Source organism: Diabrotica virgifera, chromosome 5 (genome assembly GCF_917563875.1).
Source record: "Diabrotica virgifera virgifera chromosome 5, PGI_DIABVI_V3a".
Lineage (NCBI taxonomy): Eukaryota > Metazoa > Arthropoda > Insecta > Coleoptera > Chrysomelidae > Diabrotica > Diabrotica virgifera.
The window spans coordinates 168,913,359-168,932,985 of record NC_065447.1 but is presented as its reverse complement, the minus strand read 5'-3'; the positions used below and the strand labels follow the sequence as shown (position 1 = coordinate 168,932,985).

The 19,627-nt window shown below is 33.8% G+C and overlaps 2 protein-coding genes across 2 annotated transcripts; one reads left to right on the top strand and one right to left on the bottom strand.

The window, feature by feature from the left end:
* Positions 1 to 1,892: 1,892 nt before the first annotated feature.
* LOC114324329 (polyadenylate-binding protein 1) lies at positions 1,893 to 3,958 on the bottom strand. Its single transcript, XM_028272134.2, has one exon. It carries the CDS (start codon positions 3,828 to 3,830, stop codon positions 1,965 to 1,967), a length of 1,866 nt encoding a protein of 621 aa, XP_028127935.1. The 5' UTR covers positions 3,831 to 3,958; the 3' UTR covers positions 1,893 to 1,964.
* A 493-nt stretch (positions 3,959 to 4,451) lies between these two features.
* LOC114324330 (dnaJ homolog subfamily C member 8) lies at positions 4,452 to 16,609 on the top strand. The gene is made up of 4 exons (XM_028272135.2): positions 4,452 to 4,654; positions 4,790 to 5,110; positions 5,357 to 5,593; positions 14,951 to 16,609. The coding sequence occupies exons 1-4, from the start codon at positions 4,598 to 4,600 to the stop codon at positions 15,071 to 15,073; spliced, it is 738 nt and encodes a 245-aa protein (XP_028127936.1). The 5' UTR covers positions 4,452 to 4,597; the 3' UTR covers positions 15,074 to 16,609.
* The last annotated feature ends 3,018 nt before the right edge of the window (positions 16,610 to 19,627 follow it).

Here is a 19,627-nt window from a genome sequence, read left to right as displayed (position 1 = left end):
CTGTGCCGTTTAATTACTATTAACGGTCAAAGTTAGGTTTTAACATGGGCTCTTATGGGAATTCTTAAAAAGTTAATAACTTTTGACTCAAATTTACGAATTTTAATTATTTGTGCTTAAATTAAAGGTTTTTTTGTAAGGAATAACATATTAAAAAATTAGGATTGTTTACCGTACCATTTATTTTTAATTTATTTATTATAATTAATTCCGTCATTTATTAGAATTTATTTTTATAAAGTATTCAATACTGAAATATATGATTTGAGTATTCTGCTATAAATGCATTGTTACCAACTTTTGCTTGCATATAAGTTTCCCCCCTTTCCTCTGAGAGGCATACCGCGCAACGAAGGTGTAGAACGTTGTTAAATGCAGTCCCATAGAACTCTTCAGAACAGTGGTAGATTGAGTAATATACTGATAATGATATCAAACCTCTGATTGGGAGACGGCATTATACTATGTATGTGTGTCACCCAACAAGTTAAGATTCTGGTATTTGCAATTAAGATTGAATGTCAGTTAGTAACAGAAGAATTTAAGATCCGATCATAATTTGTATACCTTTACGTTGCCTACTGTAAAATCTGGCGCTAATTTTAATTGTTTTGGATGTAAAGTTTTTTGAACTGCGTACAAATTTTAAACACAGTTCCTTATAAAATATTTAACAAATCAGGAAAAGTTTAAAAACGAAAATATTTTTAAATGGCTATTTTAATTATTACTTACCTATCTAGTTCTTGATTCCTGACCAATGTTTAGCATCTAACGAATATCACTGTGGTTACAATTTTTGCTTCATTACTTAGCAACTTAATTTACATGACTTTTTAAAATCAATAACATTGATCCAATGTATTGTCTATTTACTTATTTATTTTATCAAAATAAATAAATATGTACAGTCGGAAAAATGAAAGAATACCCATGAACGATCACATCAATAACTTATTTTGTATTCGCTGTCTTTTTCTATAACAAACGTTTGTTATTTATAGAAAAAGACAGCAAATACAAAATAAGTGATTGATGTGATCGTTCATGGGTATTCTTTCATTTTTCCGACTGTACTTAATTAATGAGGGAATATCATTTATAATACATCTACAATTTGATAATGCTTTCTAAAATGAATTTATAATAATTAAAAAATGAAATGTTCTGAAGCTATTTCCTTGTGGCATTTTTGTAATCAACTATTCTAAATGGAAAATAAGCCCCAATTTAACTAAAAAAATAATTTTATTAACGTCATCCAAATCAGATGTTGTCAAAATACATTAGGTAATACTTTGTATTTTGATAACGACATCCAATTTGGCCGTCAAAACGTTAATAAAATCATTTTTTTAGTTAAATTGTGGCGTATTTCCCATTTAGAATAGTTGATGAAAAAATGAAATTAATCATGTGTTACAAATGTAGCAAAGCTAGCCGTACTGAGACTTTGACGATTTCCAAAAACATATCTGGACCTCGGAGGTAAATTACAGTAGAGCACTTTGAGTGTTATAAAAATCTCAATTGTTTGAAAAACAATGTAACCATATTTGAATAATATATAACCAAATTTGTATAATCCAACTAATAAAATAAGTGGATTAAGGGAACTTATTCAAAACAACACCATGTTAACATAATGTAGTTTACCTCCAAGGTCCAGAATTGTATATTTTTTTATAATACAAAAACTGAATAAATGACAAAGCATTAACTTTGTTGTATAATTTAAATCAAATGACAAACTATTAAACAATAATCAAGAAGTGAATATGGAGATGTAAGCAATGTTTGATGCTAAACAAAAACTGTAATAATAAACACATTAGATTTAAAGATTATGTTTAAGCTACAATCAGCTAATTTGAAAAATAAAATGAAAAGAGTTACGAAAATGCACAAGTACTTTTTATTTATGCTTAAAAATATAAAACATAAAATCATCACTGCTTCAGCAACTACTCTTTCTTAATCTGAGTAGTAGCAGCTTGCTTGGCTTGATGGGCTTGTAAAACAGCAACTGCTTCTTCCACTTTGTTCTTAAGGGACTCCTGTTGTTCCAACATGTGTAGCAGCTCAGTGTTGTCAATCTCCAATAACATACCAGTGATTTTACCTGCCATGTCTGGATACATGCGTTGGATAAGTGGAAACAATCTTTCACCCAACATCTGTTTTTGCTCCTGTGGTGGAGCAGCAGCCAACATGGTTGCTGTCAATGGTTCCTGACCTTGAATGTGTACAGCCTGCTGTACTGGAGCAGCAGCACCTGGTAAACCTCCCAAAGGTTGTGGTGGATTTCTCATGTTTGAAGTGTATTTGAAGTTGGCTGTTCTGTTAACAGCAGCAGGTACAATTGCATTTTGTGGTTGTTGTCCAGTAATTTGCCTAGGTACACTCATGTTGCTACGCATGGTTGTTGACTGATTTGGTGGGCGGGCAGTAGCTCTGTAAGTGTTTTGCATACCGGGGTATACAGTAGTTCCTCCTTGAGCACCCTGTCTTACAGTTGTTTGGGCGGCCCATCTGGTACTAGCACGAATTTGAGTCATCTGTGCTGGTCCATAGAATCTTTGTGCGGCAGGAATGGTAGGAACAAAATAACCGCTAGATGCACCTGGTTGTATGAACTGACCCATCTGGTGCATTCTCATATTTGCCATACGCTGCATGTACTGAGAAGTTAAATGTGCTTTACGATCTTCTTTACGCTGAGCTAAGGCAACATATAAAGGCTTAGAACCAACAATTCTGCCATTCATTTCTGTTACCGCCTTTGTAGCTTCTTCTGGAGAGGAAAAACATACAAAACCAAAACCCTTGCTTCTACCTTCTTCCAACATCACTTTGGCAGATGTTATGGTTCCAAAAGGAGTAAACTCTTTACGGAGACGTTCATCATCTATTGTATCATCTAGATTTTTAACATAGAGATTTACACCCTGATAGCGATTAAGTCTTTCCATTTTTAAGGCTTCAAAGCGACGTTTTAGTTCTTGTTGACGCTCAGCTCTCTTTTGGGCTCTTCCAACATACAAAGGTTTTCCTTCAACCAACTCTTTTCCATTTAAAGCTTCAACTGCCGCTTCTGCTGCCTCTGAACTTTCAAAGGCTACAAAACCAAATCCTTTTGATTTACCATCTTCTTTACTCATTATCTTGTAGCTGGTAATTTTACCATACTTTTCAAACATAACCTTTAACTGTTCCTCAGCAAAATCTTCACCAAAATTTTTAACATAAACATTTGTGAACAGCTTGGCTTTTTCTCCCAGTTCCTTTTCTCTTTCTTTGTGTGGAATAAAGCGACCTACATATACTTTTTTTCCGTTCAACAACATACCATTTACCTTTTCAATAGACTTATTTGCAGCTTCTTCGGTTTCAAAATGGACAAACCCATAACCTTTACTAGAGCTGTTTTCATCTTGGGCTACCTTACAACTAAGAATGTTACCAAAAGCTGAGAAAGTATCGTACATGGCCTTGTTGTCAATGGAACGATCTAAATTCTTGATAAAAACATTTCCAACGCCAGATTTTCTCAATGATGGATCACGTTGAGACCACATGATGCGGATAGGCCTACCTTTTATCAAGTCAAAATTCATGGTATCCAAAGCACGCTCAGCATCTGCAGGTTGTTGGAAGTTCACATATGCATAACCCAAGGATCGACGTGTAATCAAGTCTCTACACACGCGAATCGAAAGCACAGGACCCGCGGTTGAAAATTTCTCAAAAAGCATGGCCTCAGTAATATCAGAATGTAAATCGCCGACGTATAAAGACGCCATAGGATAATTTGGGGCAGCCGGATTCATCTTCGTTGGATATTTTTTACTTTTTTACACTATTTTACAATTTTTTTTGTTTTTTTAATAGTTTTTCTTCACAATAGGTTTAAAAAGTCTATTTGTCAGAAGTCAAAAAGAAAAAAGGTTATCATATTCTTCTCTTCTGCTAAATATTGACAGACGCACATGTGAAAAAGAAGAAGAATATATCTTCTAGTTGTCTAGTTAAGGCCCGGTATTTTATGTCTCGATTAACAGCCGGTTAGTTAACCAGGGTTTAATCGGGACCTCTTTAGGGTCTCTTGCGTTGTAATAAATGCGATTATAATTATTATTATTATACTTATTTATAATTATAATAATACTTGTAATTGCATTTATTATAACGCAAGAGACCCTAAAGAGGTCCCGATTAACTAACCAGCTGTTAATCGAGACATAAAGTACCGGGCCTTTAGTATATCTGCTTAAAACATAAGTAGAGTTGGCTCAAATTATAAATAAGAGTAACGACTGTGGTAACAACGCGTTTTCTAAATAATTGAAACAGTATTTGGTTAACGTATTTCAAAATATGCTAACGTATTTCAAATAACGTATTTCAAATAAAAAATAATATGCTAGACAACCAGCTGGTACCAGACTACTGTCTTTGTCAAATGTCAACGTCAAATGTCAACTTCAAGCTGCCATTATTGCTCCCTTCAGGAAAATATTTTTACAAAAAGTCAGATGATAGCAAACAAATGGTAAATAGTTAATAGGTACTGACGAATTATTTAACAAAATTCAAAATGTCCACTAGTGCAGAGCCTGAAAAAGATATTAAATTCAATTTGTTTTACACTGAGGTATGTATCTACTCCTTTTTCTTAATAAAAATACTATTGTTATTCAACAATGTAGGTATTCTTAGTTTGTTTTTCCAGTTATTAATAGACAATTTTTTGCATTTTTTAAAATTCAACTATTAATGATCTTTTAAGGTAAAGGAAATAGAAAAACGAGACTCTGTACTCACACCCAAACAACAAATTGACCGATTACTAAGACCAGGGTCAACATACAGAAACTTAAACCCCTTTGATGTGCTTCAAGTTGAACCTGAAACTGAACTTGATGAAATAAAAAGAAAATACAGAAGATTATCAATATTAGTTCATCCAGACAAGAACCAAGATGACCCAGATAGAGCCCAACAGGCATTTGAAGCTGTAAACAAAGCTTGGAAAACTTTAGAAAATGAAGATACCAGAAAAAAGTGTATGGATATTATTGAAGAAGCTGTAGGAAGGACAGATTTAATGGTCAGTACTTTTTTGACTAGTTGTATAATTTACTTATGAAAGTTATAACTTTATTTAACACATTCACGGACGCAATAATTGCATATGCAGACACTTACAAAGGAACATGATTGTATGAATATGAACATGTGTCTGCAAATGTGTTAAGAAGTTTAAAAATAATTTTGTAGCATTAAGTATATTTTATTATTAATTTTTTTCGTTCATTGGTGTGGTCTTAATATTTAACCTGTTGAGACTTTGTAGCTGACAGAGAAGAGAAAGAAAGCTAAAAAAGAGGGAAAAAATACAGTTCCTGAAGATGATCCTGGACAATACAAACATGCTGTGTATGTTCTGACAATGAAACTATTTGCAGATATGGAACGAAAGAGGCGTGAGCTAGCAGAGAGGGACCAAGAGGAGAGAAAGAGAAAAAGGGAAGCAGAAATTGATGAAGAAGAAAAGGCCAAAGCACAGAAAGAGTGGCAGAAGAATTTTGAAGTAAGTGGTCATTTTAGTATTTATACCTGCTGTTGAAAGGTAAAAGGTTGTAACCCACTAATCAGGAAGTACTACAAATGTTCCAGTTAAGTAATTTTATGAGGAATTAACCTAATAATTTTTTTCATTAATTTGTAGATCCATAATTATTCATCTATAAATTAACCCCTTAACATGCACACTCGAGTTAACTTGAGTGCGCTAAACTGGTCAAACTATGCATACTCGAGATAATTCGGGCAACGTTGTACTTTGTTATTTTGCACAATTTTTCACACTTGAATGCAGTCGAGAATTGAAAATAATAATGTAAAAGCAAAAAAAAAATCGTATTGATATTTAGCGTTTCCATGGGATTGTAAGCTATAACACTTAATTATTCAAGTATAATATATTATAATTCTTTTTCTACTTATTACTTATGACTTATCTCTTCCTTGTGAACCGCTTTCTGACAAATTTGCATATTCATATTCTGATTCGCTCATTTTTCAAGATATATATCACGCTCCTGTGCAGTAACAAAATACGTTCCAACAAAAAAAAATGATTCACACATCATCCTTCCGATCAATAGAGAGACCAACGCTCATATGGTATTCATTGATCTTAAGAAAGCATATGATAGAGTTCCTCGAGAGATTCTGTGGTGGGCTCTCAATAAGAAAGGAGTCCCTGGCGAATATGTAAAGATTGTGAGAGATATGTATGAGGGAGTAACAACTAGTGTTAGGACAGGTGGGAGAGAGACTGATAAATTTCAGGTGAAAGTAGGATTGCACCAAGGCTTGGTGCGTAGTCCTTATTATTTATTCTTATTAGTTTTGGACCAGATAACAGCGAAACTACAGGGTAGCATTCCATGGTGCCTAATGTATGCTGATGATGTAGTGTTAAAATAGGAAATAGTGAAAGAGACTTAGAACAAAAACTGGAACAGTGGAGACAAACTCTGGAGGAAGTAGTTTAAAACTGAGTAGAACAAAAACAGAGTATTTGGAATGTTCATTTAAAGATGGAGTTACTACAAATAAAATAGTATCTCTCTCTGGATGGTGAAATGATTGTGAAAAGCAATAGTTTTAAGTACCTAGGATCGGTATTACAGAGTAATGGAGGGAGATGCATGCAGTAGAATTAGAAGCGAGTGGTGTGTTGTGTGACAGAAAAATTCCAATGAAGCTGAAAGGAAAATTCTATAAAACAGCCATAAGACCGGCTATGATGTACGGAACTTAATGTTGGGCAGTAAAAAAGAAAGAGGAACAACAAATGCATGTGGCAGAAATGAGAATGCTAAGATGGATGAGTGGAGTGACAAAGAAGGATAAAATTAGAAATAAGTAGGTATATTAGGGGAAGTCTAGGTGTGGCACCAATTGATGCCAAAATGAGAGAGCATAGGTTAAGATGGTTTGGTCATGTTCAACGTTGAGACATTAATCACCCAATACGAAGAATAGCTGAAGTGCAGATTCCTGGAAGGCGTAGGAGAGGAAGACCAAAGAAGAACTGGGGGAGACGATAAGGCAGGACATATTGGTAAAGGGGATTAACATTGATATGACCCAAGATAGAATTGTGTGGAAAAATTCAATTAGGGAAGCCGACCCCGCATAGGGATAAGGCAAAGAGAATGATGATGATGACACATCATCCTTCCGATTATTCTAACAAAAATTGTAATCTTCCAGTAACAGTTTCGTGATGATTATTTCAGTAATCAGATTAATGCAAGTACTAGTTGGGGTGACCTGCGCACTAGGATCGCTTTTTACATTATAAATAAATTGATTTTTTTTGGGCCGGTTTTTTCAAAAAAATTATGCATTAAGGGGCTAAAGAAAAAAATTATTAGGCTAATTCCTCATAAAATTACTTACATGGACCGTTTCTTCTACTTCCTGAAAAAAGTACAACCAGGTTGTGGGTTACAACCTTTTTTTCTTTCAACTATTGATATTTGAGGGGATTAGATGGTAAGGGGTACAAGTGACAAAATATTGTAAAATGAGTTAGGTGCTCAGAATAATACTAGATAGTACTAAAAATTTAGTGGCAAAGAGATACTTGTGAAATAAACTACTGGTGGTGACATTCCGCAAGTTCTAGTTTGACTACTTACGAAATGTTTAAAAACAATTTGCAGCAAACTGGTATAACTACACTTGTATCCCTTTGTCTGTATGGTATTGGATATTAAAAAGTGACAAAGTATTAAGTGGCAAAGAGAAACAAGTGCAAAATTTGAAACAGAGGGGAACAAGTGCAAACGTTTTTTTTTTTAATTTTAAGTAATATGAATGAAAATAAATACTAACTTTAAAAAAGCTTTTACCATTAGATAAATAAAATTCATAAAATTAATTCAAAATAAGTCAATAAGTGATTAATTCGCTGTTTTTCTCAACTAAACCATTTTGTCACTTGTACCCCTTAGCGTCTAATCCCCTCATTTAATAATGACTTTTTATGCCTAATATTAAATATTTTGTTTATTTCCTTTGGATAATTCCTAGCTTTTTGGCAATTTTACACTGGTATTATCTTTAATTGTTGTTTCTTTTCATCCCATATCCATTCTTTACCATTTATGATCAGCGTCTTATACCCTATTTTGTCATGTTTTCCTTACTTTTTTCTTTTTTTTTTTGCTATTTTAACTGTTTCTGCATTTCTTTTTCTTTTCGTGTCAGATCGTTATTTATGTAGATGTGATCTTTATTGTACTTCAATTTATTTTTTGTATTAATATCTCCATTTTATCTGTGAAGAAATCTGTTTCTATGGTGTGGACTGAATAGAATAGAATAGAATAATTTTTATTTGCATAAAATTTTTACATATTTGAGCAAATAACGTCAAGTAAAAGTAAAAAAAAGGATTGTATAAATCTGAAGTACATAGAACAATTATCATAATTAACATTAAAAATTAGACATTACATGTTACAAAAACAAAACAAATAATACTCCAGGTATTCCACCACAGTATATGGTTCTACAATGACCAGATATTTAAATAACTCTTTTTAAATCTTCCAAATTGAATCTCTTGTTTTAACGCTGATGGTAACTTATTGTGGAATTTGATACAGGCATATAGTGGACTCCGTTCTGTTAGAGTAAGCCTGTGTCTAGGGATAGTTAGGTTTAGAGCTCTTGTGTGATGGGTATGGTTGGGGATGTAATGGTTAAATAATGAAGGGTTCTTAAAAAGAAACTTTAAACATTCATAAATGTAGATGGCTGGAAAAGTAAGTATATTTAGTAGCTTAAATTTCCCCCTGCATGAGTCCTTGATTTTCATCCCAAGAATAATCCGTATTACTTTTTTCTGAATGATAAGAAGCTCTGATGTTGCCACTGCATTTCCCCAGAACATGATTCCATAACGTAGTTGAGAATAAAAGTTAGCATAATAAACAGTAAGAAGAGTATCCTGCTGTAAGTACTCTTTAAGCACTCTTATTGAGTAGCATGCAGAGTTCAGTTTTTTACATAACTGCAATAGGTGTACATCCCACTGCAGATATTGGTCAATGTAGATACCCAGGAATTTGACAGAGTTGGATGTTTCTATGTGGTCTGATTGAATATTTACCACATTTGTGATCGGACCTCGAGACTGAATGGTTTTAAAATAAATGAAGACAGTCTTATCACAGTTCAACAATAATTTATTCCCAGCAAACCATCTCTCAGCCCTCTCCAGATTTTCACCTGTTTTTAAGAGCAACTCTTCAACAGTTTTGGCCCAAATCAGATAATTTGAGTCATCTGCGAAATTAATAAGGCTATACTGTTTCTTCTGACTGTTTCTCCTATTTTGTTGCGTTTCTGAGTTGAATTTGCACCTGTAGTTCTTGTCATATGAACGTTTCCATGCTTTCTTTTAGTTTCTTACCATCAGTTGTATCTATTTTTAACACGTTGAACACCGGGTAGCAATAAAGAAAACCTGCTCCAGATCCCGCATTCAATTTTAGCCCATATAAAGTTATGAATAGTTCTAATAACGAGTTGATGATGAAATTTAATATGTACCGAGTTGATATTTAACTACCCGTGTTGAGCTGCCCCCCCCCACTTGCAAAAATTAAAAAACAAATAGCCCTGATTTATGAGCTATTTATGAGCTCTCATATTCCGCAAACTAAAAATTTTGAGCTCGTTCCACTGAGCAGGAATTTAATACCCTAGTGGACCCACCCTACCCACTTAAAAATAGGAATATTGAATCGGTTTTTGCGGCAGAATTACGAGCTATTTATGAGCTCTTGAAATTATATAGTTTCGATTTTTGAGCTCATCCCCTTCACCCCCAAACAACCCTTTAATTGATTTAACTTAAGAGAAAGATGCTGAGAAAACTTAAAATATATCGTATTGCGAATATAATTCCTATAGCTTATATACTCTAAGAATAAACTATTAAATCAAGAGCATTTCGATTATTGAGCTACAACCCCTTCGCCAGAAAACCAACCTATCTTCCCGGCTTAAGAGAAAGTTGTACTTAAAATGCGTTAAACTAATTATTTGGCGACTACATATCATTTAATAATTTATAAGCTTCCAAATTACGCGCATTTAGATCAGTAAATTGCAATTTATTTTGTATAGTGCAGTCACTGAAGGTAAAAATCAATGATTACCTTCAATTTCGGTGAACCTTCATCGATTTTCACGAAAATTGGTCAGTGGTTAGAGGATACGTCAAGAAACAAAGGTGACATGGTACCACCTTGCGCCTTTACCCTGAGGGTGGATACCGCCCCTTCTCGGGGGTGAAAATTATTTTATAAAAAATAACTGCACAAATCAAAAAAAGAACAAATTAAAAGCAAAATTTATTATATAAAGTTAATAAAATAAGTCAATATTTTTAAGTTATTAAAGATCAAAGATTTTAATTATTTGTGGAAAAAATGCATGTTTTGAAGAGGTTTTTTGTAAATCACTAGAAAACTGTAAGTTTTTACAAACAAGTTAATAGTAGTTTAATTCGTATAGCTTATATTCTAAGAATAAACTCTAAAATCACATGCCTTTCGAAGGATTATTGAACTACAACCCCTTCGCAAGAAAACCATCCCATATTCCCGGCTTAAGAGAGGGTTGTACTTAAAATAATTTAAATTAATTATTTGTCGACTATATATTGTTTAATAATTTATGAGCTCGCAAAATATACGCATCTCAATTATTGAATTGCCATTTTCTTTCTATAGTGCAGTCACTGAAGGTAAAAATCAACTATGACCTTCGATTTCGGTAAATCTCCATTCATTTTCACGAAAATTGGTGAGCGGATTTTGATACTATCAACTTTTTCTGGATCTTATTTTTCATAGGTATTTCTAAGTACTTTGACAAGTATTTAGTACCTAATTGTTATAAAATGCATCTCTTTCCCGTTATTTAAGCTTGAACCCTTAGATTTGAACAGTCGCGGAAAAAAATATATATTTAATTACCAATAACTTACTTTAAATTAACATTAAAGGGTTTTTCAAGTAAGCAATTTATTATATTTTTTATTAGCTTCAATTTTAGTGATGAAAACTTTTTTGTAAAAACTTACAGTTTTTGAGTCATTTATGAAAAATCGCTCTAAAGCATGCATTTTCTTTCCAAAAATTAAAATATTTGATCTTTAATAACTCAAAAAGTATTGATTTATTTTAATCACATTATATAACAAATTTTGCTTACAATTTGTCCCTCTCTCGATTTGTGAGGTTATTTTTAATAAAGTAATTTTCACTCCCGAGAAGGGGTGACATATACCCCAGGCTAAAACCCCAAGTTGTTATTGTCAATTCGTGAAAATAAATGGAGATTTACCGAAATCGAAGGTAATAGTTGATTTTTACCTTCAGTGACTGCACTATAGAAAGAAAATGGCAATTCAATAATTGAGATGCGTATATTTTGCAAGCTCATAAATTATTAAACGATATGTAGTCGCCAAATAATTAATTTAAATTATTTTAAGAACAACTCTCTCTTAAGCCGGGAATATGGGGTCGTTTTCTTGCGAAGGGGTTGTAGCTCTATAATCGAAAGACGCGTGATTTAAGAGTTTATTCTTAGAATATAAGCTATACGAATTAAACTACTATTAACTTTTTTGTAAAAACTTAAAGTTTTTCAGTGATTTACAAAAAACCTTTTCAAAACATGCATTTTTTTCACAAATAATTAAAATCTTTGATCTTTAATAACTTAAAAAGTATTGACTTATTTTATTAACTTTATATAATAAATTTTGCTTTTAATTTGTTCTTTTATTGATTTGTGCATTTATTTTTTATAAAATAATTTTCACCCCCGAGAAGGGGCGGTATCCACCCTCAGGGTAAAGGCGCAAGGTGGTACCTTTGTTTCTTGACGTATCCTCTAACTACTGACCAATTTTCGTGAAAATCGATGAAGGTTCACCGAAATTGAAGGTAATCGTTGATTTTTACCTTCAGTGACTGCACTATACAAAATAAATTGCAATTTACTGATCTAAATGCGCGTAATTTGGAAGCTTATAAATTATTAAATGATATGTAGTCGCCAAATAATTAGTTTAATGCATTTTAAGTACAACTTTCTCTTAAGCCGGGAAGATAGGGTGGTTTTCTTGCGAAGGGGTTGTAGCTCAATAATCTAAATGCTCTTGATTTAATAGTTTATTCTTAGAGTATATAAGCTATATGAATTATATCCGCAATACGATATATTTTAAGTTTTCTCAGCATCTTTCTCTTAAGTTAAATCAATTAAAGGGTTGTTTGGGGGGTGAAGGGGATGAGCTCAAAAATCGAAACTATATAATTTCAAGAGCTCATAAATAGCTCGTAATTCTGCCGCAAAAACCGATTCAATATTCCTATTTTTAAGTAGTGGGGTACTCAGCCCCCCCCCCCCCCACTAGGGTATTAAATTCCTGCTCAGTGGAACGAGCTCAAAATTTTTAGTTTGCGGAATATGAGAGCTCATAAATAGCTCATAAATCAGGGCTATTTGTTTTTTAATTTTTGCAAGTGGGGGGGGGGGCAGCTCAACACGGGTTATTTAACTATACACCACATCGACAAACTAAAACCGAATCTCATGTACCGCAAATATCTGAAGTCACAGAAATCTCTATGTAAATTGTGCCCAGTTAATTGGATAAGGGCTATAAGTAAGGAACCGCTATGTCCAGTATACTGGTTCCTTACCTAAAATTTTTTTTAAAGCGGAGTAACAATAGTGTTAATTAATGCATTTTTTGTATGAAAAAACAATTATTTTGAATATTTATTTATTTATTTATTTAACGGAAAATCTCCTTTCTACAAATTACCCAGTCTATGAAATCTAGGTATAGGACTATTATATCCGTAGTTGGTATAATGAAAACTAATTGAGAATAATGGTTTATGTCTAATATTTATAGTGTTTAATTTAAAGTTGATTAGCTCCAACAAATCCGGCAAGTTATATTACCCTCCAAGATTTTATGAAGAAATAAAAGATCATTAATAATTAAAGTTTTTTCAATAGACAACAACTTTAAATGATTATTTATTCTCTGATAAGAAGAAAATTGAGGCATATGTAATCTCCACCGACAAGTTCTCAAAAACCTATTCTGGACTGCTTCCAAAGATAAAATATGTGATCGATAATGAGGTGACCACACTGGTGAAACATACAATAGGATGCTGCGTACTAAAGATAAATACAAAGTCCTGAATGTAGAAACAGAAAATTCTCTAGAGTTTCTAGTTATAAATCCTAAAGTTTTCAAAGCTCTACTAGTAATAGATCTTAAGTGTGAGACAAATGTCAAAGAACTGTCAAAAATTACTCCTAGATCCTTGATTTCACTAATTTTCTCTAAATGAACAGAATTAATATTATAAACAAAATTTACAGGATTTTTTGATCTCGAGAAAGTTATTGTAAAACATTTGCGTGGATTTAAAGACATGGCATTATTGGTAGCCCAATTAACAAAGTAATTTAAATCATGTTGCAACTTGAAACAGTCAGATAATTCAGAAATTTCCATAAATAATTTCAGGTCATCAGCAAATAATAAAAACTTACAATATTTAAAACATGAAGCTACATCTTTAATGAAAATATTAAATAGTAAGGGTCCCAAATGTGATCCCTGTGGGACGCCAGAACTTGCGTTTATAGGAATCGAAGTAAAATTTTTTATTTTCACATACTGAATCCTGCATTGTAGGTAACTTTCCAACCAATTCACTAAATAGTGTAGAAATCCGATTTTAACGAGTTTTTGTAAGAGTAAATCGTGGTTCACTGTATCAAATGCCTTCGAAAAGTCAGTGTAAATCGAATCAACTTGGCACCTCTTTTCAAAGGCAGAAGTGATACAATGTTGATAAAGCAGTAAGTTTGTGTTGGTAGGCTTACCACTCGTAAAACCATGCTGTTGTTCGATCAGAATATTTTTATAATACCATGACAAGGGTTTATATAACAACAGTTCAAATAATTTAGGTATTGCAGAAAGTAATACTACGGGACGATAATTAGCAATATCATTTTTCAGACCATTTTTGAATACAGGGGTAATAAAACTATCCCGCCATTTAACAGGAAATTGTTGTAATTTTAACGAAGAATTAAATAAATAATTTAGTGGTTTGGAAAGAGTACATTTACAATTTATCAAAAAATACGCAGGGATACCATCCGGACCACTAACCAGTTTACCTTTTAAAGAGCTAATTCCTTCATAAACTTCGCTTAGGGAAAATTGTATAAATGGAATGTCAGGCTGCCTAAAAATATCGTTTTGCATATTTGACACATCTATATTATCACTTTTATAAACACTAGAGAAATGAGTAGCAAATAAATTACTAATGTCTGTACCACTTTCAGCAATTGTACCATTATAATGCATTTTATTGGGGATACCGTGATCTTGTTTCAATGAGTTAATGTGATTCCAGAAGTATTTTGTATTTTCACTAACCTTCAGATCAGTACTAGAAATATAATTATCATAACATGTTCTTGTCAAAGTTTTACACTGAGCTCGAAGATTAGAAAAGTTTGAATAATCACCAGCTGAGTTAGTATTTTTAAACTTTTTTAAACTTATAGTTTATAAACTATAGTGAATAGTTTCATGACACATTAAAGTCACAGGAGAGAACAGGCCAGATTAGCCCATGCCTAAAAATTGGTACCCGTGTGTCTACTAGAGTGGCGCATACTGTATATACCATGGACGTATACCATGGACGTATAAATAAAGACTTTATTTATACGTCCATGGTATATACCTATTATATTCTGGAAACATAGGATTTAATAGTTTTTTCTTTTGCAGGAATCACGACAAAACAGGGTAAACAGCTGGCAGAATTTCCAGGCCAACAAGAAATCAAAAGATAAAACGAGTAAAAAAATTAAAACCTTTAAGCCACCAAAAAATAAACCTGAGTCTAGATAGGTGGAACGTGTGGACAGGTGTGGAATAGTTTTAATAAGTGTGTAGTATATATTCTTTTGTTACGATAACAAAAATGATGACTTGAACTGTTTATCTACATAAGGGAGTACGTTTATGTATTCGTTTTGGATTAATTTCGTTTTTAACAAATGCAAAAAGTTTATGATACACAAGAAGCATAAAAGGCGCAGATTTTTTTGTGGTTTTACTTTTTTAATAATTTATTTGAGATATCAAATTGACAATGGTCGCATTCTGGAGACGAAAAAGTGAGGGAGCAGTTCCCGATGGAGCGGTAACAGTTGTGTTTCATCTTGTGAATGCTCTGTTCCCTAAATTCGTGACAGCCTATCACTTTCTGTTATATGTGAGGTTATATACTTGCCTCTGCACAATAAATTGTTTGTTACTTCATAATCATGGTCACAGACCATGGATTGTTTACTGTCTGCGCTATTTTCCAATTGATAAATAGTAGGTCTGGATCCCGCGTATGAAAAAAAGGTTGATTAATAGCAAGCTGAAATTTTGTTAATAGCTTAAGGATGTTTAGTCGGATAAACTTTGATATATGGGAACATTGGAACAGGAGCAGTTTTAATTGTGGAACAGGTTAAAAATTTGGAACGGTCACACCACGAAAACGGCACATTTATTTTGTCCGACAGAACAGACTTGAACTCTCCGAACAGAGATTAAACACTCATGCAAAAATCAGACTGCTACTAATCACCTGTCATAATTCCTGTCATTTTACATATTCTACATGTTCCACTCATTAAAACGCCCATTTGGTGATAAGTAGCAGTCTGATTTTTGCACGAGAGTTTAATCTCTGTTCGAAGAGTTTAAGTCTGTTCTGTCGGACAAAATACATGTGCCGTTTTCGTGGTCTGACCGTTCCAAATTTTTAACCTGTTCCACAATTAAAACTTCCCCTGTTCTAGTGTTCCCATATATCAAAGTTTGTCCGACTAGACAACGTTAAGCTATTAACAAATTTTCAGCTTGCTATTAATTAACTTTTTTTCATACGCGGGATCCAGACCTATAGGACTTGACGCCATGTTTCAACAAGTCTATTGACAAATTCACAAAAGTAGCATACGTTGGACGGAGATAGCAGAATTATAATGAGTTCACATTCAGAGAAAGAATTCCCAACAGTTGTAGAACCACTCCGTCAGTTTTTCTTCTCCTGAATGCAACAATTGATTGAAATATTGTCTGATATTCATTGTGGTTGTTACTGAAACAAGATTTGTGTAGTTAAGAAAAAAGAAACTCAATTTATTACAAAATCAGACAATTCGATAGGATGTTTTTTGGACCGAAGTGTTAACAATTCTACCCTAAGGTATTTTTATAAGTGAATTTTTTAAATTTCTGTTGATCATATCCCATTTTGCTTATAAAAATACATTTAATCAACGAAATATCTTGTACAGTATACACTTTTAGCCATTTTTATTTTATATATTTTCTTGAAAAGTAATTGTTATTTTTTTCTAAATAAAGGACCTAATTGGTTTTTTCTGAGTGTTTTTAATTTATAAATGTATAATACCTAGTGCCCCAGGAAACGAATCATTTACAAATCAATGGATTCGACCGTTACTTGATGGAAGTTCAGTTTATCTAACAATAAAACACTGAAAACTTTCGTTTTTAATACTTAAAACACAAAATTCATTATAACTATGTCACCACACCTGTTTCGGTAGAGTGCCTTTCTCAAGTGATTTACTTTAATATGTGTCTGCATTTTTAAGTTTCTAACTGAATAGGTTGAGGAGTGGGGAGCTGTTTGTCTCAAGTTGGTCATTCAGAATTATATCTGTATTTTTCAATTTATTAGTTTACATAGATTCTAATAAAGATAGCCTAAGGCCTTTATTTTGAATAAGAAGAATTTGAAACTGTTCATTAAAAGAATGATTATGATCTAGACTGTGAAGTGCGTATGTAGAATCTGTATTTCTATTTTTGAAAGCCCTTTTGTGTTCGAAACTGTTCCAGTTTGACCGAAGTAAGTTTTTGGACAATCACCACATGTCAGTTTGTTTTTTTTTTAAACATCCTTTATTTATTGCAATCTGTTTCTAGAATTAAAAAAACAATAATCAATAGGTTTATCACATTAACATAGGGGAAATCCATCCAGTGATGCATTTCTGATATAAATATCTGAGATATAAATAACAATTTACATAGACATATTTTACGAACATATAAAAAAACGTCAATAGTTAAAATACACACACATTAAATTATATAATCTACGTTTCAGTAATTACAGGTACAGAAAGGTCTAATGGGTCACGGCGTTTTAGTGTTCCTTTCCTCGGTCGATTAATTTAGGTCTTGCGCAAGCGTATTTGGATGCTTCAGTAGTATATTCTTGTAGGTTCCACTGAGTGAGACAACAGTGTCTTTAATGTTTTGGATCTGAAGGTCTCGATGTGTAACATAATTAGGCACATACCACGGTGCATTGGTAATATGTCTCAAGACTTTTGAATGGAAACGCTGAAGTTTCAGTAAATGGGAATTAGATGCTGTACCCCATATCTGAATACCGTAAGTCCAAACTGGCTTTAGCATAGATTTATACAATAATAATTTATTGTATAGACTTAATTTGGATTTTTTGTCCATGGACCAAAACATTTTCCTGTATATTAATCTTAGTTGTAGTCGTTTTTTTCAGATGTATTTTCCCCAATTAAGTCGGCTGTCAAAATGTATTGCTAAATATTTAACTTCATTTCTTGTGGGTATTGTGATGTAATTGTCTTTTTACACGGTTGCCTCTACTATTTTATCTATTTATATTTTTAGGCACTAATTTTAATTTAAATAAAGGAAGACTTACTTATATTATTTTATTTACATCGCTTATTTATTTAATAATTACAAATAACACCAACTAACACATCTAATTTATTTACAAACTCAAATTTATGATTTAATTAACTAAACATAATAATTCCGATAATTAATAAATACATTTCAACACATACGATTCGAATACATTAAATTACGCGACGCGCTTCGATGAATGAATAACTGGCCTGTGCTCGATTTCCTGTTTCTTATATACTTTGACAGCGGTCGTCTCGAATTCCATGGTCGAGCCTCGCATTCTCTAGATCCTTCTCTCAGAATAGGCCAGGTTGTGAGGCGTCACATTGCCCCCTCCTTAAAAGATGGTTCCTCCTGGAACCTTGTCGGGACTGGAACTGGATGCTGGTATCTGCAACTGGACCCTCTTTTACAACTCCCAGTTGTATAAAAGTGACAGGGGACGGTCTTCTCTCCGCACCAATAACTATGCGGATTGCAACAGACTAACGCCTGGACCTCGGTGTCTTTAAAAATTTCTTCCACCATATTACGGACAACTCTCCAGTCTAATTGGTGGCATTCTTGGCAACTTTGGCATGGCTAACTTTTGCACGTCGCACTCCAACACGTGCTCTCTCAATTGTAATAATGGAGGTTGCTCCTCATCTTGGTAGGTAGGTTGCTCATAGATAGTGTCTTTTGTTACCAGATAGAATAGGTAACGTGATGCATCTTGGAGTTTCAATGCTTTGCCAGGAGCTGGTAGTTGGCATTGAAGTTCTGCAACTCGACCAAACTTCCTTCGGAAGGCGGATGCCAACCTTCGTGCGTCTTTGATACTGGCCGGGATGGTATGGGCCAGTGAATAGTCATCGGGAAGTGCGAGTAGATCTCGCTTTTCTTCAGTGGTAACACCATGTCTCGCTTTACCGGTACCTCCGTAAGCCCCCATGAACTCTTCAAACGTGAGATCAGGTATTTCTCGAACTTGGTTGACTTCCACTTCTTCATCTACGTCGTGGTCTCCCTCGTACGGCGCCAACCGGTTATGGTGGACTATCATCGGTTTTCCCCTAGGAATCTTGCTTATTCGGTAGCTAACGTCATTGATCTTCTTGACAATGAGGTACGGACCTTCCCAAAACTGCTGCAACTTGGGAGAACAACCTGTTCGCTTCTTTGGATTATAAAGCCAGACTTTGTCGTTCTCCTTGAAACATCCCTTCTCGGCTTGGGTATCGTATCGTTTCTTCATTCGGTCGCTAGCGATCTGAAGATTAGAACGGACCAACTCATGTATATCGTCCATTCTTCTTCGTAATTCATTCACGTAATCCTCACCAGCAACATCTTCTCCAGGTCGACATCCAAACTCTAGATCACAGGGTAGACGCATCTCACGTCCAAATAGGACTTTTGCTGGTGTTTGGCCAGTCGATTCATTAACAGCAGATCTATAGGCCATTGCGAAGAACGGAAGGTACTGGTCCCAGTCTCGTTGATGATTGGACACCATCTTTGTCAAATATTTGCCGACTGTTCTATTCATACGCTCCACCATTCCATCCGATTGCGGGTGATAGGCCGTGGTTCTCGTCTTCTTCATGCCTAGTCTATCACAAATCTATCACACAGAGGCACTCCAAAACGGCTGATACAGTCTTTGATTAGCACATCTGCAATAGTGGCGGCCTTCTGGTCCGGAAT